The sequence below is a fragment of the Camelus dromedarius genome, chromosome 29 (genome assembly GCF_036321535.1).
Source record: "Camelus dromedarius isolate mCamDro1 chromosome 29, mCamDro1.pat, whole genome shotgun sequence".
Lineage (NCBI taxonomy): Eukaryota > Metazoa > Chordata > Mammalia > Artiodactyla > Camelidae > Camelus > Camelus dromedarius.
Genome location: NC_087464.1, coordinates 19,263,638 through 19,288,365, shown reverse-complemented (window position 1 = coordinate 19,288,365; position 24,728 = coordinate 19,263,638). Strand labels below are relative to the sequence as shown.

The following is a 24,728-nucleotide window of genomic DNA, read 5'->3' as shown; positions in this document are numbered from 1 at the left end:
CTCCCAGTGTCCACCTTCCTCATCTTTCTTTCTCTTATAATCCTATGTATCTTTTACAAAAGTTTCTCAGGGATGCTAAAGGATTGTTCCATGGTTCTTTATTGTGCATGTGTGTGTGTTACACACCTGTGTTTTGTATTAAGGAGGGGTTTTCACAACACCTGGCTTTGGGAGGGGTGGGAGGTTGGGGGACAGAACTGGTCCCCTGGTGAATTGCCCATGCATATTCGGAACTAATGCACCCTGGACGTGTCCTGCCATTGCTCAGGAAGACCAGACGGAGGCCAGGAGACAATCCACTGAGGGTTCCTGCTGCCTCCCAGCCCCCGCAAAGGAATCCACTTGTACTCTGCATGTGGGTTCAGGCCCCTGGACTGGGCCCCAGTCCCAGCTCCGGCACTGACGCCCTGACCACGAGCTGGTTCCTTCCACACTCACCTTCAGTTTCTCCTAAAGTTGAAATCAGGAGCTGGGCGAGCCCTGCTCCCCAAAACTAGGGGGCTCCCAACGACGCCTCAGAGCTCCTGCTGCAGGGCTGGGGTTTAATCTTCCCTCTTTAAGCAGAACAATTCTGAGTTTATCACTTTTATTTATTGTTCTTATGCTGCTGAGAAATGCTTTAGGCCCACTGACCCAGATACCCCATGAGGTTCCAGCGACCTTGAGGGAACAGGAAAGCTCTGCCAGGACGCGCCCGGAGCGGGGGCCAAAGGGCCAGCCCAACACACGCGTAGCTCGTTGGGGTCGGTCAGCCGGAGAACCGCGCCCCTTAGCTTCTAACATGGCTCTTTCTGGCTAAGAGTCTGTTCCCCTGCTGGAACTGGGGGGCTCACCATTAGAATTTACTGCTTTGAGGCCCTCTTCACCTGCCTGTCAGTCAGAGGGAGGAATAATTCCTACTACTGAAACCACAGTTTCATGCAAAATAAGAAGTGTCATTACACACAGCAGCTACGGGTACCAACATGGGCTCAAAAGAAAAAGGACGGCCAGTTACTGGCTGCGTGGGCACTAGGTGTAGTGATAAGGTGCTAATAAGGTAGGCTGAGCAGGTGCTGGCAACACCTGTGAAGGAGGCCGAGTGAGTGTGTGTCTGAAAGGACACCAGTCGTGGTGACCATCTAGGTGTGGGGCCTGCGGGTGACTGTGGCATGAGTGCAGGTAGGTCCAAAGTATCCACTGTTCTCTTGGGTGAGGTGTCAAGGTTTAGAGCACGGACTTTGGTGTCAGACACACCATAATCTGGGATTCCCAGATCTCAGCATTTCAGAGCCTTGGGATTATAGATAAGATATTTACCCTCCCTGAGCCTCAATTTCCTCATCTCTGGAGTGCAGGGATGCTGATAGCTACTTGTGGTTTGTTGCACCAGATAATAGAATGCACATCGGTGCTCAGCACCAGGCCTGGAATGAAGTAATTGTGCAAGAGATGTCAGCTCTTATTAATATCATGACTCTTCTCCCTGTGAAAGCCTCTCGGAGCTGAGAGAATACACAGAGGGTCTCAGTGAGCCCACGGACGCCGACGACTGGGACCACTGCACCTCTCAGTCCGGCCAATCAGTTATCTCCCTGCTGAGTTCCGAGGAATTAAAGAAGCTCATGGAGGAAGTGAAGGTTCTGGACGAGGCGACGTTAAAGGTAGGTTTCTTTATAGAGACGAAGGTCTGGCTGTGAGCGGTGTGGTCGTCTCAGCTAGGCCGGAGGGGGAGCCGCTCAGGTGGCCCCGGGCTCCTCAAGGTCGAGAAGGCAGCTCCCAGGGGCTGACACCAGACCCAGGTGTGTGTGTCCTGCCTGGGGCAGAGGACCACAGGAAGACCTTCCACTGCAGGGAGCTTTGGAGCTCAGGAAGTGCTTTCAATCATTAACTTATTGTATCTTCGTGACGATTTTATAAATGAGACAGGTGAGGCTCAAGGTCCCAGAGCCGGCATTTTCTGTCTCCACGTTCAGCGCTATTCCCGCATCCCAGGGGCTGCCGGCCTGGCGTGTGTCTCCGGGAGATGCTGCGTGGGAGCACGCTGTCCGCTGTAAGCAGCATGGTTCTGAGCTCTCGTCTGGGGACTTGCCCTGCATTCTGAGAAGTGACTGATCCCAGGGCTCACAAGGGCTCCTACACTTCAGTCAAGTCATTCTGAAAGTCCCACTTCCTCTTTGCATTCTGAGCATGACCCAAAGGTGCATGGAAAGGAAGTGGCCAGGCAGAGCTGGGGCCTGTTCAGCTCAGGCTAGCGCAGGCTCACAGGCCTTGCACCCACCTGGGCCGCCCTGGGTCCGTGCAGCCTTTCTGCACTGGAATCATCCAGACTGGGATGAGAGGATAAGGGGCCACCATCGCTGGGATCCCCTAGGTCAAGGTTGTGGGCACCTGAGGAACACAGGGTGCTCTGGGCCAGGAGTCCTCCTCCGTGGCTCTCACTCATCACCTGTGCCCTGGGACCATTGTCCCCAGGGCCTGATTCGAACAGGATAACAGAGGCAGAAGTGCTTGTATCAAACACAAAGGGCCATCCTGCCTGCCGTGTTCCTGGGAGGATATTTGCTTTCCAACTTGACAGAGGCCTCGTACAGGACAAGTCAGCTGATACTTGGGCAGAAGTTGGGGGATCTGGGCCGGAGCTGGGGTGAGGCGGGGGCAGCGGGGTCTGCTCTTCCCTCCTCCTTCCTGGGTCTTGGGGCCACCAGGTCAGAGGATCAGAGGGCCAGCTGCACCACGGGTGCTCTGGTGCTGTCAGAGCAGGGGGAGTCGTTGACATAAGGTTATTCCCTAGCGCCACGGCACAAACAAGGCCTGCGAGCCTGCAGGGATGTTTTATTTGGTCTGCGTGGTGATTTGTAAAACATTATTATATTCTTTTTTTTTTAATTTGAAGTATAGTTGATTTACAATGTTGTGTTGGTCTCTGGTGCACAGCATTGTGATTCAGTTATACATGTGTGTATATATATATTCTTTTTCATATTATTTTCATTGTAAGTATTGAAGTCATCTTCTATTACAAGATACTGAATAAAAATTATTATATTCTAAATATTACAAAACCTGAATCAAAGCCTGGGTTTCTGGCTTCTCTGTCTTTATCAAGGGAACACTGTGTTGGCACTGGGTCCGCATTCCTATGTAGAAGCGGGCCCATCTGAGCAGGAGCCGTGCTCTCCAGTTCCCTGCAGTCCCCGTCACTCCTAAATGCCTCACGTCTGCCCATTTTGCTCATTGACGGCGTCTGCCTGGGCCCTGCACGCATTTGCGTTTGAGAGCCCTGATCGTGACCAGAATGAGGGTCTGTGACTTTAGTTAGACAGCCTGGAGGGACGGTTCTGGCTCCAGGTGAGCCATGTCCAGGCCGGGAAGTACTGTGTGTGCCCAGGGGTGTGTGTGTGTGTGTGTGTTCTGGGTAGTGCTGCTGCTGTGTTCCACGGAGCAGCAGGGGGAGGCAAGGAGCAACCGACTTCTGCAAGGCGGAGCCCTGGGCTTGCTGACCCGGAGTCCCACGGGCTGGCCTCATAGCGTCCCCCACTGAAGCGGCCCCGCTGTCTTATCCCGCATGCTGGGGTTTCCAGCGGACTTCGTAGCACCCAAGTGCAAACGTGGGGGAAGCTGCGGCGAGTAGGAGAGGAAAAGAGCCCTACTTGTTGCTTCAAACACATCCTTTCCTTCTGAGCTACCCATGACTCTGGAAAGTGTAGTCCTCTCTTTGCAGATGATGAAACGGGTCGGAGGAGGTGACATAACCCAGAGCGTGGCTGAACTGGGGTTTGAGATCAGAGCAGCCTGATGTGAGAACACTTGTTAAATTGTTCATGCTGTTGCAGTAGAAGTTTGTTTAATACATGTTTTTCCTTCTGCAGCAACTAGACAGCATCCATGTCACCATCCTACACAAGGAGGAAGGCGCTGGCCTTGGGTTCAGCTTGGCAGGGGGAGCAGATCTGGAAAACAAGGTGATCACGGTGAGTGGCTCAGCCCTGGGGGCACAGCAGAGCCAGAGGCAGTGGCCCTGCGTGGGGAGCACCCACCAGGAGGGTCAGAGGAACGCAGGACCCCCGGCCACTGGGTAGAATCTTAAGATCCTTTCCAAGAAGCATAGTAACTGTCATCTGTGTCCGCTCCCCCCACCCCCGTAGTCAACCCTCATCATGATCCTTTTTTTTAAAAAACATTTTTTTATTGAGTTATAGTCCTTTTACAATGTTGTGTTAAATTCCAGTGTAGAGCACAATTTTTCAGTTATACATAGAATACAAACTGTGGTTGCCAGCGGGGTGGGGGGTGGGAAGGGACAGACGGGGATTTCAAAATGTAGAATAGACGAACAAGATTATACTGTACAGCACAGGGAAATCATGATCCTTAATTTTAAAAAGGTCTCTGAGTACACAAAACAGCTTCAGTTTACCAAAAGAAATCTGAACCACTTGTGGAGCATTACAGAAAAGGCAGGTGTCTTTGCCTCAGTCTAGAGCTGTTGAATCAGAATTTCCCAAGGTTGAAGCCTCAATGCCCGCATTTTTTATGGTTCTGTCTGCAGGGATGTTTTAAAAATTCAAACCCACTAGCTGTCACTGCACTGTACACGTTAAAGTGTTAACTGAATGTTACGTGAATCTCACCTCAACAACAACAACAAAGCAGAAAAGATCCAAAGCAAATCGTGTTCAGTGCCGTGTCTCTTTTGGACACAGAGACCAGAAACCCGTTAGCCACCAACATTTAGGCAAGAATGACTTATGACCACAGGGTCCTTTATGGAAGGGTCCACAGCCAGCTTTGAAGACCTGGCCCTGGTACGTGGCACAGCGCCCCTGGCTGGGAGGAGGCCTCACCTGGACAGAAAGAGGCCTTGGGAAGCCTATAGAGGGGGCTGTTTTCCTGGTTTTGCCCCCTTGGAGATTGGGGGTGTTCACAGGACAGTTGCGAAGCTGGTCTGATGGCTGGGTGGGGTCATGCTGGAAAGAACGGGAAGCAGTTCCTACACCTGCTCACAGAGCACAGCCCACATCCCAGGATAAACCCGAGGCACCAGGTCTCGTGGTCCAGCCCCTGTTCTCTCAGGACCTGCTAGAGCCAGGGTAAGAGTGAGGAGGGCAGCAGCCCCAGGCCATCTGCGTCTCTTCCCGTGGAACACATTTCTCTGGCCCACACAGTCTGATCAGCACTAGCCGCTGCCCGCCGCCCGCTCGGTAGGTCGCCTGCATGCTACCCAGGTGGTTTTTGGTCAGCCCGTCTTCATGGACCGAGCTGTCACGTGGCCGCTTCTTTTCTCCAAAGCACTGCTCTCATCCCATGGCTGTGCTGTCTCAGTGCCTCTTTTATGTGAATTCATCTGGACTTCCTCGCCCAGCTGAAAAACCCCTCCAGTTCACCGCACTGGTCAGCATTAAACGCAGCACGTCCCCCGGCAGTGGTAACTTGGCCCATTCCTGTTGGCCATTTCTGAGCCCATCGTGTGTGAGCAGCAACTTCCTTCTTTGCAAGCAAGCTCTCTGCCACAAAGGAAAAAAAAAAAAAAAAAGCACATGAAACCAATGAGGACCTATTTCTGTCACTAAGCCCGGAGCAGAGCCCCATAAAGAGGTTCCTGGTGGTGCAGTTTACTTTCTATTTGAAGAGAAGAAAAGAGAACTTGCCTGTGGGAATAGCACTTTGGATCTGGGGTTCTGACCTTCCTTGAGTAGGGACTTTTCTGCACCCCGTTTGGCCAGCCCCCCCGAGACACTGCCGCCACTAAACGCAGTGGCTGATCACGTGCGCCAGACTTCCCCTTTCTCCTTCTGTGTTTGAGCATCTCTGTTCCTTTCCAAATTCATTAAGAGAGAACTAACGCTGGGCAACTGTCTGTGACCACAGGCAAGCTGGGCACCAACTCACACGTTCAGTTCGTCTTCCCCACACCTCCGGATGGGGAGTGGGGGGCACGATGCTTCCTTTGTAGAGGAAGGACCTAAGATGCAGAGCGTAGGTCCTGCTTCGTACTTGGGTCTTACAGCCTGAGGATCCTGACCGCACACCTGACCACGTAAAACTTTTCTAACACCGAAACAATTTAGAGAAACAAAGAACCTCATTCAAAAGATAATTTGCAAAACAGCACACAGCACAGTTTAGTGACTGCCCAAGCATGTTGTCATTCAGTCCTCTTAATCAAACACATTAGAATTTACATCATTAAAAAGGCTGAGGCGAAGTCACAAGTTTTTTTTTTTAATCCCACATACTTCCAGAAAGGGAACGGGAGGGTGGGTGTGTTAGTCCCTTTTAACTGGAGTTAAAGGATCATAATTTCTAGGGGAGGAGCTTTAAAAATGTCTAGACTTCCTAGGAGAGGAATTCTGCAGGAGATGGGGCCTGAGAATTTGTCTATGAAAAAAAGATTCTTTGCTGAAATGCTTTTGGGGGAAATCACTGTGTTATACTGCCCGTTCTTAGAGAATCAGCATGCAGATTCGCACTGTAGAGTCTCTCATATATGTTTTTAAATTAGACATTTTGAGAGCTTACGTTTTTTTTCAATGTTCTTAAATTTCTTAAGACTTGAGAAACTTGCCTATTATACAATGCCTATTAATATGACACAGAATCAGTGTTTGAAGGAAATCACTCTGGGAAATGCTGATGTGGAGCAGATAAAGCAAAAAGTTTTCACTGAATGCTAACTGGGTTTGTAGTGATACAGTCCAGGACATTGTGTTGGGAAGGATTCTGAGGGCCATCCTGGCCATTTTTGCTAATGATCTCTGCTCTGGGTGGAGAAGGAGGGAAGGCTGGAATCCGCAGCCCTGATCTAGAACACATTTAGTTTCATTTTCTTTGGCCTCAGAATCTTCTGGATTTGACTTGTTCAAGTCCTCCTCCCACAAGAATCCAGATCTGACCTCCTTTGCTCTGCTCAGGTTCACAGGGTGTTCCCCAACGGGCTGGCCTCCCAGGAAGGGACTATTCAGAAGGGCAATGAGGTTCTTTCCATCAACGGCAAGTCCCTCAAAGGGGCCACGCACAACGACGCTCTGGCCATCCTCCGCCAAGCCCGGGACCCCAGGCAAGCTGTGATTGTCACAAGGAAGCCAGCTCTGGAGGCCACACCCGACCTGAACTCCTCCACAGACTCTGCAACGTCGGCCTCAGCGGCCAGTGACGTCTCCGTGGAACCCAGTAAGTCCCTCGCTCCCGAAGCCCCGTGGGCCACACCACCTTTGGACACACGAGGCCAGTCCTGGTGAAGCGGCTCAGTACCTGGTGGCCCCCAGAACACGTGGCCTGCCTTGCACGCTGCCCAGGATGCCGGCCTGGGTTTGCATGTGCACGCGTCCAAGCTCTGCCGGCAGCAACAGCCAGGCTCGCCTGCTGCCCGGATGTCTGGCCTGGGGAGGAGGCCGTCCCTAACAACACCTCCATGCTTTTCTCAGCAGCAGAGGCCACGGTCTGCACGGTGACGCTGGAGAAGACCTCTGCAGGGCTGGGCTTCAGTCTGGAAGGAGGGAAGGGCTCCCTGCACGGGGACAAGCCTCTCACCGTTAACAGGATCTTCAAAGGTGCGGCGTGTGTCTGTCTGCCTCTTGGCTTTCCCTCCAGTTGTGGGTGTTTGGCCTGGCCCCCGCAAAGGTTTCTGAGCACCTTCTGGGCCATGTTGGTTTCCCACAACCCAAGCCCTTTGTTTGGGGAGGCCAGCAGGCCTGGTAAGGACTCGATTTTGCTTTCTCTCGCTTTTCTCCTTGGCTCAGACAGCCCCTTAACCCCTCTCTGCTGGGTCCTTGTAAGTGACCGAGCTCTGGGCTTGGTGCAGCCTGCAGGGCCAGGACTAGGGTGAGGCACCAGGTGGCACTGCCCTGGGGGCACCAAAATACTCAGTAATCAAGATACATACCGTTTCGATGCAATGTTTTTAAAAATCAAAATGAATTCCAAAAATCCATAATGAACAAACCATCAAGTTGTAAATAAAGACAGAGTCTGACTTTCTGCTTGCACAGCTCGGCCTCCCTCGCCTCACCCTCCTCCTGGACCCCTCAGCTCCTGCCTTTACTCAAAATTGTGAGATTTTGTTCATCATGGATCGGGCAGCAGGCCAGCCTAGAGTAGGGGGTCACTCGGGTTTCCTGTGAAAATCATGCATGGACTGCAGCTATCACATAGACTCCTCCCCCCGAGTCTTCACGGCTTCTCAAGCTGGACCCGCCGAGTGACAGAGGAAGGAGCTGTGGGCGGGGAGGCGCATGGCCTGGGTTCTAGCCCCGGCTCGGCTTCCTACTTGCTGAGTGACCACTGCCTTCTGGGCCTGGGCTCCTTGTCTATAAAGAGACGTGCAGGCATGTGTCTGAGGGCTCTGAGTGTGGGGACCTGAAGGCCCTGCAGCTCTGCTCCCCGGCCCTGGGAGCTCCTGCTGCAGACTGGTCTTGTTAACGGGAGATCCGCTGCAGCTGCTGGAACCCAGGGGGCAGGCTGAGGCTCACGTGGAGGCTCCCTGGGAATCCATGTTTACTCCAACTCCAGGGAAAATATTTTTAACTTTGGAAGGTCGACTTGGAGTGATCATAGGGTTCAAAGTCAAGAGACCTGGATTCCAGTGGCAGCATGACCTTGGGCAAATCACTTCCCCATGTTGGTCCCATTTGCTTACATGGGGATGAGCCTACTGGCTGCAGGATGATGTGGTACCAAGGGCTGTGGATTCTGCAGCAGGGTCTGGGTTCAGACCCAGGCACCACCACTCAGAAGCGCTGAGGCTTGGGTGAGTTACTTGAGTCCTTGGTTCCCTCCCACGTAGAAAGGGAATAAACAGTAGGAGTAGGTGCCTCCCAGGATTCCTGCCATCAATGCAAAGCGTTAACAACATGCTTGCTGTATATAATTGCCCAATATACTTTATTTTTAAATTATTATTATCATTACCACTATCTCATAATCTCATTCAATATTTCTGAGTATCATTGTGTCAAACAGATGGGAAATTTTCTTCCAACATAAACAGTATATAGCTCTCTTTCCACAGGTACCTTTGAAAGAGTGAGGGGGAGTAGAGGGCAGAGCTCAGTGGTAAAGTGCCTGCTTGGATGCATGAGGTCCTGGGTCCAATCCCCAGTCCCTCCATTAAAAAAAAAAAAAAAAAAAAAGAGTGGGAGCCGTATGTGATTACATCCTTCTTACACGGACCCAGGGGTCTTCTCCAGGCCATTCAGAACCAAAAGTCCTGTGAAGGTTGTCTTGTAAACATCCCACCAGCTCCATCCCCATAGCACCCAATGCCTGGTGATCTCATTAGAAGTAGGGAGACCATATGTGAAGGGAGTGGAGCGTGGGGACGGTGCCCAGGGAGGCTCCGAGGAGGATTCAGTTCCCGGGAGTCCTCTGAGACCCATGGGTGTCTCCTCGGCCCAGCGCTGGCTTGGCGCTGCCTGAAATCTCCCTTCTCTGGGGACAGCATGGGCCACAGGGAGCTGGCGCTAGGTATGCCAACCTCAGAGTCCCCATTTTATGAGATGTCTCATTTTCGAGCCACCAGCAAGCTCCGGAGGGATGGGCACCAGTTCCCTTCTGAGCTGTCCTGGCTCCTCAGAGACCAGGGGCAGGCGGTGACGCCTTACTCCCCCGTCAGTCACGGAATCCATGACCTCCTCTCCCCTCTCAGGGTCGGCCTCAGAACAGAGTGAGACGGTCCAGCCGGGAGATGAAATCTTACACTTGGCCGGCACCGCCGCGCAGGGCCTCACACGGTTTGAAGCCTGGAACATCATCAAGGCGTTGCCTGATGGACCTGTCACGATCGTCATCAGGAGGAAGAGTCTCCAGTCCCAGGGGCCCACGCCTACCGGAGACCCCTAGGCCGGACACCAGTGCTGACGCCAAAGCCGAGAGCGCGCAGCCCCCCACAACCACTAATTCTCAGGGTCACTGCTAGCCCCCACCCCCTGGGGGAAAGCACGGGTGTGCTTCCTGGGGGCTGCTGCCCAGGTCTGGACCTTCTGGGACGCCACGCAGCAAGAGGGTTGTCCCAAGTTAGGGCAGAGTCACACCGGGTGCTGATACAGACTGTAGACTGTGTATAGAGAGAGCTTAATGGTAATATCGTGGTGTAAATAAAATGGGTATATTACGACTCGGTATGAAATCCGTGCCTGGCTTTGCAGATTTTCCAAGTACTATAACTGTAACGAACCACCTGAAACAGCAACCTTTGTTTTCCTCATGAATCTGCCACGTGGGCCGGCTTGGAGGGTGTGACTCATCCTGCTCCACCTGGCATCAGCTCACAGGCTGGGGTGGGGGGTGCTGGAACTCCCAGAAGGGTCAGTTCACGCAGACCTGCGGCCCCTGATGTTGGCTGTGGACTGGGAACTCCGCTGGAGCTGTTGGCGCGGACACTTACCGTTGGCCTCCCTCTGTGGCCTGGGCTTCCTCAGCATGGTGGCTAGGTGTCCCCAGAGAGTGCGAGAGCCGGGCAGGAGCTGCATCCTTTTTTGACCTTGCTGCCAAGGTTGAACAGCATCACTTCTGCCGTACTCTGTCAGAGCTGGCCCAGGCCTGCCCCGCTTTAAGCAGAGGGGGAAGATTGCTGGGGCTAGTTTTGGAAAGTACAGTCTATTATATGAAACATTTGCAAACCTGTTTTTGGTTGGTTGGGTTGGAAAGGTGCTCCTAGCAGGGGCGGTACCAGTGGCAGAGCAAGTAAGCAGAGAGGAGTACAGGAGACCCTCCACGTGTGCTCAGCTGTGCCAGCGAGAGGACCGGCCCGGGGAGGAGAGGGTAACAAATGGCTACCCCTCGCCTGCCATATGCCAAGCCCTGTGATGGTGCCAAGCGGACACTGTCTTTAGTAATCACAGCAGTGTCTCCAGAGCTTGGAATTGTCCCATTGTACAGATGAGGGCACTGAGACGCGGAAATAGTAGGCAACTTATCCAGATGGCCAATGATGAGAGTGAGTCCTTTCTTCTGCAGTTTGGCCCAGATTAACAGGCTGGGGGCGGCGGCAGCGGCGGCGGGGTCTGCTCTGCTTCCTTCCTGCTGACAGCAGTACGGCCCGACCAGGGCCTGGAGGCCAGAGGACCCCTGCTCCATCTTCTATAACAGAGGACAAGAAAAGGCAAATGTCCATGGAGAGGAGGCTCTCCTCTGACTTCCACGTGTAAGCATTCCAGTGTGCTGCCTGGAGCAGATTCAAGCTGCCTGGTTTCGCCAGGTGCCTGAAACTTGTACAGGGGGAAAAAAAGAGAGGAAAATGATTTGAATGGAAGAGACAATTCATGGAGTATCGAAAGTATTTTTCCTGAATGCTTGTATCATTTTTTAAACATCATTTTCCAAGTTGCCATCTTCTTAAGGGGGAAATCTGGCACGGTGTTACCAGAAAGGCACACCCAGGGATCTGCAGCCCAGGACTGAGCGAGCTCGGGATGCTCCAAAGGGGCCGAGCCAGGTTTTCATTAACTATGGTGATTCTTTTGGACAAACGGGGAAACGAGGTCTCCGAGAGTGACTGGCACAGAAGGCTGTGGACCCGAGTGCATCACATGGAACCAGGGCAGAGTCCCTGTCTGGTGCCTGGGGGCCGGAGGAGGTGTGTTTGGAAAATGGCAGAAGCTCCTCCCGGTGGAGCCGAGTGGAAGGAGGAGCAGGAAGGGCCAGGGCCACCCTTGGCTGATGCTCCAGGAGAGCTGTCCGTCAGAGGGTTTCAAGGGACAAACACAGTTCTCAAAGGCATTCCAGTGTCCCGGTAACTGCAGCTCCACGAGTCATGCCAGTTCTCTGCCAACAAGCCAAGACGTCAGCCGTAGAATTTCTTCACTGCCTTCTGAAGGTTGGCGTAGAAGCCGGCCATGCTGCGGGGGAAGAAGGAGTCCACCACGCCCTGCGGGAGGTAGCCGCTGAGGTCGGTCTGGAAGAACGCGACCACACTGGTCTTGTGGGGCTCCCTGTGAAAGCAAAGGCAGGGCTGTTACGTGCCTGGAGCAGGAAGACCGGGCTGGGCTGAGCATCAGGGCAGGCGGAGAGCGGCCGACCCAGGGAAATGGCCCAGACACAGGGACTTGGTTCACTGCACCGGGGCCCCCTCTGGACCTGCTCCTCCTCAGGATGTGAGCACACCCTCTCATGGATGCTTCCATGGCCCTGCCAGGCCGTCAGGCGAGGAGGAGCCCCCACTTTCAGCCCAGGATGGTCATTAGTTCCCTGTGCCTGATTCATTTGGCAAAGGCTTTCGGAGAACTCACTCTGCCGGGTCCTGGTGGAGGGGGACAGACACGAGGCTGCCTTCATCCATTAAGGGCAAATGGCCTGGGAGCTCCTGGGGGTTCCTGACACCCTTTGGAGGGGTCTGCAAGGTCAAAGCTATTTGCATCACAGCACTCAGATATGATTTGTCTTTTTCACTTCCGTTCTCTTAGAGTGGACTTCACTCTCACAAACTTCCCAATGGCCAGGACAATGAAGGCAGAGGGTTTATGGGGGCCATTTAGCATTTTATTTGACTGGAGCTGCCAACAGCTTCAGGTGGGGGTTTCCAGAGGCTACATGATGTATGATATCACAACAGACTGAATGCAGGAGCAGGTAGAGCTTCTACGAAACCTGACATTAAAGAGATTTCCAAAAATCCATATCCCCAAGGCCACTCTTCACTATTTTTTCCTTTTGAAAAAGTAGGGTTTTTTTTTTAAATAAAAAATTTGCTAACATATAACCAACGTATTATTGTTCTTCTAAAATAAATATTTTAAAAGTCCCCATTTCAATTTCCAATCTAGTAAATATTGATATACTCCACATGAACAAAAGCCCTTTGATGCCCTGAATAATAGAGGACAACGAAGGCTTAGGTCAAAACCGTGAGAACCGCTGACTTAGAACTGGACCAAGAACTTGGGCACACGTGAAGGGGGTGGCAAAGCTCAGAGGGAGCAGGGCACCGACCTGGGCTGGAAGTCGAGAGGCAGGGTCCTGAAACCAAACCCAGCAACTCGGTGGACCTCCCCAGGCTGCAGATGTGATGGCCTCATGCTCAGGGCCACGAGGAGGGTGAGACCCACCAGCCAGAGTCAGATTCAGTGAGGGGCACGTATGGGAGAAGGGACCAAACTTGGTAGGGACAGGAGGTTTACACTGTCACAACTTCCTGAAGGCCAGGCCTTGGAGACCATTTGGCATTTGATTTGAATGGTGCCGTCAACAGCATCAGAGTCTCATCTGGAACCCCACGGAGCGTTGCACCTGCCCACGGAATGTTTCCTGACGTGATGGAGGGTCAAGGGCTGAGAAGTGGAGACCCCCGCCCTCCCTCCCGGATGCACAGACGGGGGCGGGGCCAGCAGATGAACAACCACGCAGGACAGCACCTGCTGCCCTGGGCGGTGGCTTTTCTCCTCTGTTCGTGCAGTCTCTGCACAAAGCCCCAAGTCCGGGGGTCAGAGACTGCCTGACATCTCAGCGCCTCTGCACCATCGGCCTCTATTCCTTACTCACCAACCCGCAGCCCCTCCACCTTTGCTGGGACCCTGTCTTCTCTCTGCTCCTCCTCCCCCACGCTACCTCAGACCCTCATCTCTCAGCAGTGTCCTCTTTGGTCTGGAAGCACGGACAGGTGAGGGAGAAATTTTGCTCAGCATCCATGCTTTCCTCCGGGTGAGGATGGGGCTTGGTAGGAGGTAAGTATGTGATGTGCACGGTGGAAGAGGCAAACCTGGTACCTTGCAGAGTGCCACGGCCACGGCGAACAGCGGTTCTTGCTTGTACATCATTAACAGAGCGGGCAGAGGGGGGCTTAGAGAGGGGTTGGAGCCGCCCCGTCTTCTCACAGAGGAGGCTGGGATAGGGAAGGGCGGCCACCACCGGTCTGTCATAAGGACTAACGCAGACGTGCAGGGCTCCATAGATGACATGACTCTCCTGCCTCTGCTCTGACACGGACCCCCCAGTCCGGAGGACAACTAGAATCCACACCTCTCCCGTCCCCTGCAGCCACCCTGAGCTCAGTCACCTCTGTCACTTGCTCACGACCTCATGCACTCCAGGTGCATCACAGCACTGGAAAGCCAGCTCAGAGCACATCCTGCTCAAAACTCTCCTCTGGCTTCCCGGTCCTCACCACGGGCTGACTCAAAGGAGAGCGCGTACGTCCTCGCTGCGGCCCACGCGGCCCTCCGAGGTGCGGGCCCTGCTGCCCTGGTGACCAGATCACTGCAATCTAGCACCATGGCCTCTGTGCTGTGACCTCTAAATGCCCCTCCTCTGCCCCCACCTCAGGGACTTTGTACTGCTCACCCCTCTGCCAGGAACACCCCCTCTACCCTCCACCACATCCCCAAGGCTCTCTGCATTGTGCTTCACTCAAATGCCTGATCAGGGAGGCCTTTGATGACCCCCGGATGCTGTACTCCCCCACCCTTCCCTGGCGTCTTTATCTGGTCTAAATTTTCTCCAAAGCACTTAACATCTGATAATGACATACCTGTACATCTGAGAGTTACTGTGCTTGAGTTTTGTCTGTCTACCCTGCTCGCACTAGAATCTCAACTCCAAGAGGACTTGTCTGTTTTGAGGGGGTCAATACTGAAATTAAGAGGCTAGACTTTGGAGTCAGATGCCTGGGTTTAAATTGTAGCTCTCTCACTTCCTGGCTGTGTGATCTTGGGTAAATTACATAACCTCTCTGTGCCCCAGAGTCCTTAGATAAAAACTGACGGCAATAACAGTACCTTAGGGTCGTTGTAAGAATAAAAATGAGTTAATCCCCCCGCTCAGGAGACTAACCCTGCATGTGGCTGACTTCGGCAGACAGCGTTACTGGGAACATAAAAGGCTTCAATCAAGCTGGGTGAAAACCTTCACTTCAGCTGGGCTTTGTGGGACCTTTCTGGCTCCAACTGCCCCAGCTACAAAGTCCGAGCAGTCACCCTTGCTGTCTGCCATGAGGCATGACAATCCTCATCATACTGTGTGTTCTCCTGAAAGAAGGTGGCCGTGGAGAAAGGGCTCTGCCTCTTATTCTGAAAATTCGTGTGTGTGTGTGTGTGTGTGTGTGTGTGTGTGTGTTAAGGGGAACTGTGTTGGACTGCAGCCATGCTATTATTTTCAAACTCAAAAGCTTTGCTGTGTTTAATATAAGTCTTCCACAAGATGTTTGGAAGCCGGCTTAGCAAAAGCATTACACGGAGGTGTGGACGTGGGTTTTACGTAAAATGCTACAGCACCACGGCCCTACTCCCAGGGTGATGTGGCAACAGCACAGACTTACCCCTCCTGGTGTCTGCTCATGGACTGCGAGGTGACAGGGACACACCCTCAGGCACAATTTCTTTCCTTGTCAATCTGGCTGGCTCCCAGGATAAACTAGTGACCTTCAGGTGATTACCGCACAGAAAGCTCCTGGTAAAAACCTGAGCTTAGGTCTGGGGCCGACTCCTGGTTTGCTCTCTGAATCATCCTTCAGCCCCAAACACCTCCACCTCGTTCCTCGTTGAGGGGAGACAAGCACCACGTGGGATACAGGGTGGGGACAGCAAAGCTCTCGGAGGCAGAGGCTGGGCAGTCAGGCCCTGCACCGCCAGCCAGTGGCCCTGCACAGACCACTCAACCTCTCCGAGCCTCAGTTTCCTCCTCTGCTAAATGGGACCATGACAATTGCCCAGCTTGCTTGGGGCTGAAGGGAGGATTCCTTGCATCAAAAACGTCGCCTCCCCACCATTCTTTCCCCGGCGCCTAGAACTCTGGTGTCCTACGTCTCTGACAAGGACGTGCAGGGCTCTTAATGTCAAGGCCGACAGGACTGGGAGGCAGTCTTACTATTGTGAATCACAGTTCAGGTGCCCACTGAACAGAATGTCCTCAGTTAAGCCACAGTCAGGTAAGTCTGGGCATGTAATTCAGTCCGGGAGGTGATCCTTACCCTGGCAGAGGCTCGCAGAAGCAGCCACAAGGATGGTTAAATCCTCTCACATAACCCGGCCTTGGGGGACAGGATGGATACTCCACATGGGTGGCTGGAGGACAGAGCAAGATGGTCAGTGAGCTACGAGTTCAGACAGTCGGGCCACGACCACTGAAGGGCCTTCCTGGGCACCCCCTGTGCGTGCAGACTGCTCACCCGGAGCCTGTCAGCAGGTGACCCTGCTACTTGGCCCTGAGCTCTTCTTACCGCCCCACCCTCCACTGTCCCTTACACACACACACACACTCACACGCACACGCACACATACATGCGCTCACGTTTACAGCTCCCCCAAGCCTGCCAGAATATTAGAGAAGAGAATGTTTCAGACTGTAAGGCTTGGGCGTAGGAGGACGAGGGTCCCCCTTGTCTCAAACCGCAGCCAACAGACATGTGGATGCGCCCACCGCCTCCCCCTGTGGGGAAGACTCCAAGGAGCAGCAGGGGCCGTAGCTTTCAGAAGGCAGGGACACAAACTGCAGCGGCGGCAGGAACTCTGCTCCTTGCTGGGAAGGGGGGAGGCGATAGCCCCACAGCCCTCCCGGGAGGGCACACTGTGGATCCCAGGGATCACTGCACCCTGGGCTCCCATGAAGCCAAACAACCCCGCGTGTCTAGGGCACAAACTCTGAGCCTCAGCAGGGATGATCAGGGGTGCGGACCAAATCCGTGATTCACAACTCAGATGACTGGGGCGAATCACAACTCCAATGACTAGGGCGTGGGCTCTCCCATCCCAGACCTCCATGGCACACACAGATACAGGGGCCCAGGCTGTGAGCTTGCCGGTGACGTCCAGCTGGGCGGCTCTCCTTGAGGTCCCGGGCGGGTGTGGAGGAGAAAGAGCCCGGCGTCCCACGAAGGCTGGGCAGCAGCCCCGCCGTCACTCACCATTGGAACTGATGGTCCCATCCTCATACTTCTTGGCCAGCGCCAGGTCCACGAAGTCTCTGGGAGAAATGAGCTTCATGGCGGCCGAGGGGGTGGTCGTTCGGCAGATGCACAGTGTCTGTCACAGCAAAGGGGAGTCCAGCTGCCTCTGAGGGTCAGCCAGTGCCTCCCGCCCTGAGTCCGATCTGAGCTCATCAACCCCTTCCCACACTCTAGGGTCTGGCAAATGGGAAAAGCACTGATGGCAGGGTGGCACTGTGACCTGGAGGGTCAGGGTGAGCTTTCCTGAAGTGCCAAGGGGCACGAGAATAGACCCAGTTTGTAAAATCTAGGGTTGTGACCCGAGCTGCCCAGGGCTGATCAGGGCCCCTCTGAGCTTGTTCCCCAAGATCCTAGAGTTGTCACTGACTGAGCATCTAGCTCAGCTGGCTGGACAAAGCACTCAGTGGTCACTCACAACTCTGAGAAATAGGTATCATTAATCCATTTGACAGGTGAGGAAACTGAGGCTTGGAGAAAGAATTCACCACAAAGCTCATGGGGGTGATGAGACTTGAACTGGGACTAGGATGAGGCGAGAGGCCATTCCTTTCTAAGGCTGACCCTGCACCTGCCTATCCCTGATGGCAGTGCCTCCTTAAATGTGTGTTTCTGGTTTCCCATGGTTCCAGCCCCAGGAGGGAGCATCCTTTGAGTTTCACCCAGGCTCAGGGTATCCCACCAAGTCCATTCTCCCACTTTACAAGCCAAGGGCCCTCCAAACTCACCCCATGTTTTACCCCACTATTCCGCTCCACCAGCAGGACCCCGCCCTTTCAAGGTCACAAGTTCAGGTCAGGCCTGAGGATGGGAGTCTTGAGAGCTCTGGGGGGACTGGAGAAGATCGCTCCCCCTGTGTCTCTGCCCTTTCAGTGTTTAGATTCAGGGCACCGTGTGTTGCTGAGAAGCCTCTGACCTCGGGGTCTGAGTCTTCCAGGTGAGCATGAGATTGAGAACCTTCCAGTAGGTGCCCCGGGAATCAGTTTCCAGATGCCTCAACCTCCGTGGGTCCTTCTTCCTAAAATAACCAGCCTGAGAACGGGCTGCGCCTTCGCGCTGGTTTTCCTTTCCCACTTGCCGAAAGGTGCCACCTACCCTGCCTACCTGGGATCTTCCAGTCACGCACTGCCCTGGGGTGTAAGGCCCCCAGGGGCCAGAGGGACACCTGCCGATGCTGATTTCAGTGCCTAACCACGGCCCTGCACATGGGAGTCAGAGTCTCATGTTTCCCCCCTCTTACAGCATATTCTTTTTAAAGGCCAATGCGTGCTGCTAGAGACAAGGTAATTCTGCCTTTTCTGAATTCTGATATTTTGTAGTAGGAATGGCAGAAGTGATGAGACTTTTTTAAAAAGAAAAACTATAGAGCCTCCACTCCTGACTGCTGTTACAAATGCATCAGCCCTGAAGAGAGTGTCTGGAGAACACGATGAAGAGGACACGGGTGAGAACGGCGGAAGGTGGCAGCACGTGTTACAAATGCAATAAACTTGTAATGTGGCTGTCTCCCCTCCATCCACCCATCCTTCCATCCACCTGTCCATCTGTCCATGATCTACCTTAGAATATTTGAGATTTGTCAAAATCATCCTGTTAAATGCCAATCTGCAAGGAAGGGCCCTTTCTCTGCATTTTCATTGTTTCACTAAATGACAAAAAGCTACCACTTGTTTGCTGCTTCTCTGCTTTTCGGAAACCTGAGCCTACCAGCAGCCTGTGTTCTCTTTTCTTTTTGCAGTTAACGTCTATTGAAGGCTGAGTCTTTCTAGCAATGTCGTAGCTTTTCATGGTCACATGAATTAATTAGAACAAAGACCTCCCATTCACCTCATTAGAGATGGACACTATTTTACTTTTTATGTTGAACGGTCCTTCAATAGTTGTAATATAGTCATATTATTTTAATAAATTACAATCATATCTCAATTCAGATTTTTTTCAACACTTTAGAGCCTGATGGTCACAGGCAGCCCATTTTTTAAAAATTTAATTTCAGTTTATATATGAATTTATGATGTAGGATGATGACTTTCAAGAATAAATCTATTAGGATAAAATTCAGGAGGATACATGAGGTAGAAATTTGAGTTCAAGGATGTAGGTCACAGTGGAAAAAAAAATGTGACAATGAATATATGTATGCTCATGTATAACTGAAAAATTGTGCTCTACACTGGAATTTGATACAACATTGTAAAATGACTATAACTCAATAAAAAAATGTAAAATAACTAACTAAATAAAAACAAAAAATCATATTATTTCCAAAAAGAAAAAAAAAAAAAGAAATTTGAGTTCAAGGAAAAAAACGATATAAAATTTCTGAGTAAGGAAAATTTGTTCATGTCTTTTTAAAATGGCTGGTGATAAATACAAATTTATCTTATTTCTATATGTCTAAAAGAATGATGTCATTGGTTCAAAATTGTCAAATTTATCACACATTAGAAATGACATGCTTTGCAATTTACGATGAAAATTTTAGATGTCAACTAAGTGTTAAATGTCAGCTAGATGTGTGGGGATGATACATAATTTCTCAAAAATCTGTTGGAGGTATGCAAGCAAAAAGTCTGAAGAGCATTGCACTGGAGGACTGAGGGGTCAGACAGGGTATGGCGGGGGTGGGGCGGTGCAGGGAGGGGGAGCCCTGCTTCCTGCTGACACGGGCTCAGCCTTCAGGGAAGTGGGTGCCAGGGATGGAGGGTTCTGTGCAGCTTGGTTCAGCGGCCCCAGACAGGGAAGCAGGCATGCTCCCCAAGGGATGCCCAGGGTGCTCAGAGGAGAGGGACCCTGGCAGCATCACCCACCAAATTCCACAGTGTGCACAGAAGCAGAATTGAGCACAGGTGATCCATGGCCCTAGCAGGCTCGGGAAAGGGCAGTGGTTAGGTGGTTACACAGGAACCGTGAGGAAAACACATTGCCAGGGGATCAGGTTAGCAGGACCCGGGGGTGACTAAGAGGTCAGGAGCCATCAGCCGGCTCTGCCACTTGTTACCTGGGTGAACTTGGGTGCATCTCTTTACTTCTGTGAAATTGTGTCCTTCCCACAGGGATTCAACTGAAATGCTTTGAGCACGTGGCAGAGTATAAAAGGACTCGATAAATGGCAGCACTTAGCATTTTAATCATTATTACGGCAGCTTAAGATTTTTCCTATAATTTCCTAAACCTTTCATTTTTTCTCATGTCCTACCACTCACTGTGCGAAGATAGACTATCTAAACACATTAAAAAAATGCAGCCACTTTTATCTGCAGAAAGAAAATTCTATATACGGGCATTCTGTCATTACAATTCTATTATGTTTTGAAGGACATGAACCCGTGTTTCCTTAACTTCAAGCATTTGTGTATCATTATTTACTTACTACCGTCACAATTTTTTTCCTATCTCTATCTCTGGTAGCACCTATCCTATTATTCACTTAATATTTTTATCTAAATGTGCTTACTTTTTAAAACTTAAGTTTATTTTTAAAAGGAAGCTATTTAACAACTAAAAATGAAAAAATAAGTATCGTTTGGCATAAATAAAAGGCAATTGCAAAATATATATACAAGGGATGGTTGGATTTAAATTCTAACTCTGAGCCTAAGGCCAGCTGTCTGTTCTGTGATAAAAGAGATCCGCAAGTGTTAAACAGGTGTCAAAGGCACACGAGCACCTGACTGAGACGTTGTTCCCCTTCACGTTATCAGGGAGGCTGAAGGAGAACTGAAGTGGGCTGACCTCACTACGTGAGATGCCATTCCAGCTTTGACTGTTAAAGACCTACTATCGCCTTGTGCCCCCACATTATTTGCCCTGCCTTTCAAGAAACACTGACATAAACTCTTGTGATAACGAACTGAAATGTGAGTTCTTGGTCAAGGCTAAGAACACCCGGGTCCTGCTGAGTGACGGACCAGCAAAGAGCTCTGGCTTGAGGTTTCACAACACCATCTATGGAAACGTCCAGGGGGGTGTCGTGTCCACGGATGCCAAAATCAAGACACTGTTCAAATCAAAAAGGCCGGCAAATTATCTGAACTAATAAAAATCAACAGAATCAAAAAAAAAAAAAAATAGGCCAGCAACATTTCCCCAAGGCAACTTTTTAATTCATTTTGGCTACGTCTCTCTCTTTTTTTCCCCCTCAACTCCTCTAAGCAAAATGAGGTGGATTCTTAACAGTACAGGGGATCCCAGGACAGGACCACCTAGATCTGTGCTGTCCATTATGGTTGCCACAAGTTCTATGTGGCTATTTAAGTTTACGTGGAGAGTCATGATACTTAAATAAAACTAACAATTTATTTCTTCAAACTAGGCACCTTTCAAATGCTCTGTGGCCACGGTGGGCCCAGGGCTACTGTACTAAACAGCGCTGTGGTAGCATATTCCCATCACCGCAGAAAGCTCTGCTGGGCAGCACCAGACCAGACACCACACATTTTTACCAACGGAGAAGCTGTCATGTAGAGGCTGCCCCCTGGCACAGCCCTACAGCGGCACAGAAGCCTGACTCTCTGGCCAGGACTCGGTTCATTACCATGGTCCCATCCTGTCAAGGGACAGTATTTCAAACTAGTGCTGACGCATCCAATCCAGGCACTGCAGCGTGCTCAGAGTGCCCCCCCGAGTTCACACTCACTCTGCACTCCTGCCTTCATCAGCCGCTGCGATGTTCTCTCAGCTGTGTCGCGGGCACCTCTACCCCTCTAAGTCTCACTGCTTCCTACCTGTACCTGGGCTGAGGCTGGGCTCGAGTGTCAAGCAGTGGGCGGCTTGTGTCTGCTGGGTGCTGGGGGCTCGCCGTGTACCCCCTTTGCCTAAAGATGTCACTGACCCCCTGCAGAGGGCACAGAGTCAGGTTACCGTCTAAGAATAACAGTGCTCGGAAAGACTTACATCAGTGATGCTTTCGATAATTTCAAAACCGGCCACATTCTCATCCCATTTATCTCGGAGGGTCCCAGCCAATGGCTTCACGCAGTCCCACACCTGCTCTGGTGTCCCATTCACAATGCCTTCTCCTCGGTACCTGGAGCACAAAAGAGGAATGTGACCCAAGGTATCAATCAAGTTTGTTAATCCTGGGCTTGCATACAAGGACTAGAAGCCACGTCTGTCATCGCTCTTCCAGACAGCCTTGCAGAGAAGGGGCTGAAGTGTACCAGCCCACCTCCCCTCAGGCTGGCGGAAATGGACAGAAGGAAAGCTTTCACAAGAATACAGTTCGAGGAAACGATTTAGTTAAACACGGAAGCTTTTCTGGAAGATAACTGGCAAGTTGATTCCAGGTGCTAGGGCCGATTAGCGTCTCTTAGGAAGAAAACCCACAGAAACATCAGGAAAGGTGGGGCACCTGACAAGCTTTGAACAAGGCATGCACTTACAGGTTCCCTGGAAACTCCACAGACGGCCTCCAGGAAACTGAAACTCCGTTCTGTCAAAAGGCACAGAATCGCAGACTTTTAGCGCTGGAAGGGCCCTGGGAGATCACCTGGCCCGATCCCTGTTCTTTGGAAGAGAAGTCGAGTCTCCAGATGCGACTCTCCAAGGTGACCCACCTGATACGTGGCAGAGTCGGGACCAGTCCTGGATAAAGCTGCCCTGCAGGAGCACGTGGTGGGCAAAGGGGTCTGGGGTCTGAAGTGGCTGACTCTAGGAGCACTGGCAAGTTTTCAAACCACCTTAAAAGCTACCACGAGTCTTGTTTCCTCAAGCAGTTTAGGTCTGCTTGTTAAAAACCCCAAGCGTCTGGTGAGCAGCATATCCCCTGGCCAGGGAACGCAGAGAGGGGCTCACGCCCCGAGGAACGAGTAAATGCTTTGGAGCCCGGTGCTTCTGGCTCCAGCCAGGTGACCTTGGCCAAATCTTTGAATGAAAGGTACAGATACTTACCTCCCGGGGTCACTGTGCACACAACAGGCCCGATATATCTTTTTAAAGGAAACAACCGCCAGTGGAGTCTCCTCCACAATCCAGCCCTGGGGGACTGGAGTGCAGAAAACCTCTGGGAGAGGAGGAGCCTGGGGGTTTCTGGGACCCCGGCCCCAAGGAGCAAAGGCCCCTCGACCCCTTCCCGCCCAGCTCCTCACTCACGCCTTCCCGGCAAATCTTCCAGCCTGACTTGTCTCGCCGGTACTGAAGCATCTTCTCCGCCACCGCCTCGCTTATCTGTGCGGCCAGCGCCGGGTCCATTGCGCCGAAAGCTGCACGAGGCTCCGGGGTCGCCGGTGTGGTGAGCGGTGGCGGAGGCCGGGGACTAGGATCTGGGAAGCCGGAAAGCAGGAACCGGGAGCAGAGCCCGGAGCCCCGCCCCCGCTCTCGGTTTGGTCCAGGCCGTCGGACGGGTCCCGCCCCGCTCTGAGATTGGCAGAGCTGGAGATCGCCCGACCCCTCCCCAGCGCAGGGCGCACGCCGCCCCGTCGAGTCCCGGGCGCCGCGGGCAAAGTTCTGCGGGATCCGCCTCCCGCCGGTCCCGGCTCTGGGAGGGACCCTGGAGCTCCCGGGCTCTACAGGGCCCGCGGTGAAGAGCCCAGTGGGCTGGGCCAAGTCACGGACCGCGTCGTAGGCTTGTATAAGGGGCGTGGACTTTTGTCTTCAATGCAGAGGCTTTCAGCCTGGCGGGGCGATGGTGAAATTTGCATCAGAAATACCTTTCCAGGGCGGCTCTTGCAGGGGTGCAGGAGGGAGTGCGCTGGAGCCTGGGAGGTCACTTAGGAAGTTGTAGTGATAATGGGAAAGGTGGTGGTGACCTGGAGCAGGGAGTAGGCGGTGGAGGTGGAGAGAAGAGGACCCCTTGTAGAGTGTTTGGAAGATGGAATATAGAGATTTCTGTGACAGATGCGGGGGGGTGCAAAAGGAGGAAGCATCATGACTCCCACCTTTTGTCTTGAGCCACTGGTAGCTTAGCTGAGATGGGCCTGAAACAGGCTCGAGGGGGAACATTAAGAGTTCAGTTCTGGGCATATCTAGTTGGAGGTGCCTGCAAGACCTCTAAGCGGTGTACAGGAGACAGTGAGATGCGCTGGCATCTGGAAGAGAGCTGGACTCTAGATAAGAGGTCAGGGAGTTCTGTGCACCTGGGTGGCCTCTACCTGGAGGAGTGAGTGGGGTCACATTCCCCCAGCCTCCTTTCCTCCTCTTCAGTGCTATAACCAATTAAATATTTGAAAAGATCAAACACTGAGATCTGTTTGTATTTTTCTGTGTTGTGCCCTTATTGTTCATTTAAAGGTTTGAAGAAAATAGTATAAAGAAAATGACTACTTGAAGACTCTTCTTGGAGGATGTGATGGGCTACCAAGGTGTTAAGGAGCCCGGATGGAGAATTAGGGAGTCCAAGTTCTAGACCCAGTTTCACCCACGATTCACTGTGTGGTTTTGGGCAAGTCACTCAGCCTTTTTGAGCCTGTTTGCCCGTAGGTGAAATGGGACAATAATAATGTCTCCCTGTGCCGTTGCAAAAGGCTAGTGAAGGAGTGCATGTGAAGGTTCCTAGGAGCTATAAAAGAAAAGACCATTATGTTAACCACGTTTAAAAAATTAAACACATCAAAATATTATAAAAAGTCAGACTATAGTCTGAGGGGAAAAATTGGAGCATGTTTTAACTAACAGTAAATTTTCTTAATGTACAAGGTGCTCTTACAAATCATTAAGGCATTTTCAAACCACCCAACAGACAAAAAGAATGTGTCAGATATGAACAGGCACTTGGCAGAAAAATAAATTAACCTGGCTAACAAAGATGTGAAAGGATGCAGCACCGCCCTCACAGTTAGGGAATTACAAATTCACACAAGGGGGCACTTTGTACACCTACCTGAGGGACAAATCTGGAGAGGCTTGTTAATTCCCTGTGTGGTGAGTGTATGGAGAAACA

At 52.0% G+C, this 24,728-nt stretch overlaps 2 protein-coding genes across 6 annotated transcripts in view; one reads left to right on the top strand and one right to left on the bottom strand.

Moving 5' to 3' along the window:
• Positions 1 to 10,105, top strand: part of IL16 (interleukin 16) — a 95,279-nt gene extending 85,174 nt beyond the window's left edge. Inside the window, exons 15-19 of one of the 4 annotated variants that reach the window (XM_064480643.1) lie at positions 1,475 to 1,643; positions 3,852 to 3,953; positions 6,894 to 7,152; positions 7,410 to 7,532; positions 9,593 to 10,105. In XM_064480643.1, the coding sequence (XP_064336713.1) occupies positions 1,475 to 1,643; positions 3,852 to 3,953; positions 6,894 to 7,152; positions 7,410 to 7,532; positions 9,593 to 9,819 (880 nt within the window). In that variant the 3' untranslated portion in view covers positions 9,820 to 10,105. Of the gene's footprint in view, positions 1 to 1,474; positions 1,644 to 3,851; positions 3,954 to 6,893; positions 7,153 to 7,406; positions 7,533 to 9,592 lie in introns of all 4 variants that reach the window. The other 3 variants (XM_064480642.1, XM_010986825.3, XM_031440684.2) reach the window with 3 other exon arrangements.
• On the bottom strand, positions 5,227 to 23,355 carry STARD5 (StAR related lipid transfer domain containing 5). 2 transcript variants are annotated; one of them, XR_010378297.1, is made up of 7 exons: positions 22,943 to 23,355; positions 22,234 to 22,283; positions 21,746 to 21,878; positions 16,811 to 16,928; positions 15,878 to 15,971; positions 10,364 to 11,909; positions 5,227 to 5,486 (listed from the first exon to the last, which is right to left on the bottom strand). XR_010378297.1 is itself a non-coding variant. In XM_010986826.3 (6 exons), exons 1-6 carry the CDS (start codon positions 23,039 to 23,041, stop codon positions 11,762 to 11,764), a joined length of 642 nt encoding a protein of 213 aa, XP_010985128.1. In that variant the 5' UTR covers positions 23,042 to 23,355; the 3' UTR covers positions 7,896 to 11,761. The 2 variants fall into 2 exon arrangements, 1 of the variants encoding a protein (XP_010985128.1); XM_010986826.3 differs by lacking the exon at positions 5,227 to 5,486 and having other exon boundaries at positions 7,896 to 11,909.
• Positions 23,356 to 24,728: the final 1,373 nt, after the last annotated feature.

What these genes read in the sequence shown, in the direction of transcription:
- STARD5 (XM_010986826.3), bottom strand. Translation starts at nt 23,041, where the DNA reads ATGGACCCGGCGCTGGCCGCACAGATAAGCGAGGCGGTGGCGGAGAAG. An exon ending in GTGGAGTTTCCAGGGAACCT is followed by an intron (nt 21,879 to 22,233) that starts GTAAGTGCATGC and finishes TTTGTGCTCCAG; the next exon opens with GTACCGAGGAGAAGGCATTG. An exon ending in TGGGACCATCAGTTCCAATG is followed by an intron (nt 15,972 to 16,810) that starts GTGAGTGACGGC and finishes TCTGTCCTCCAG; the next exon opens with CCACCCATGTGGAGTATCCA.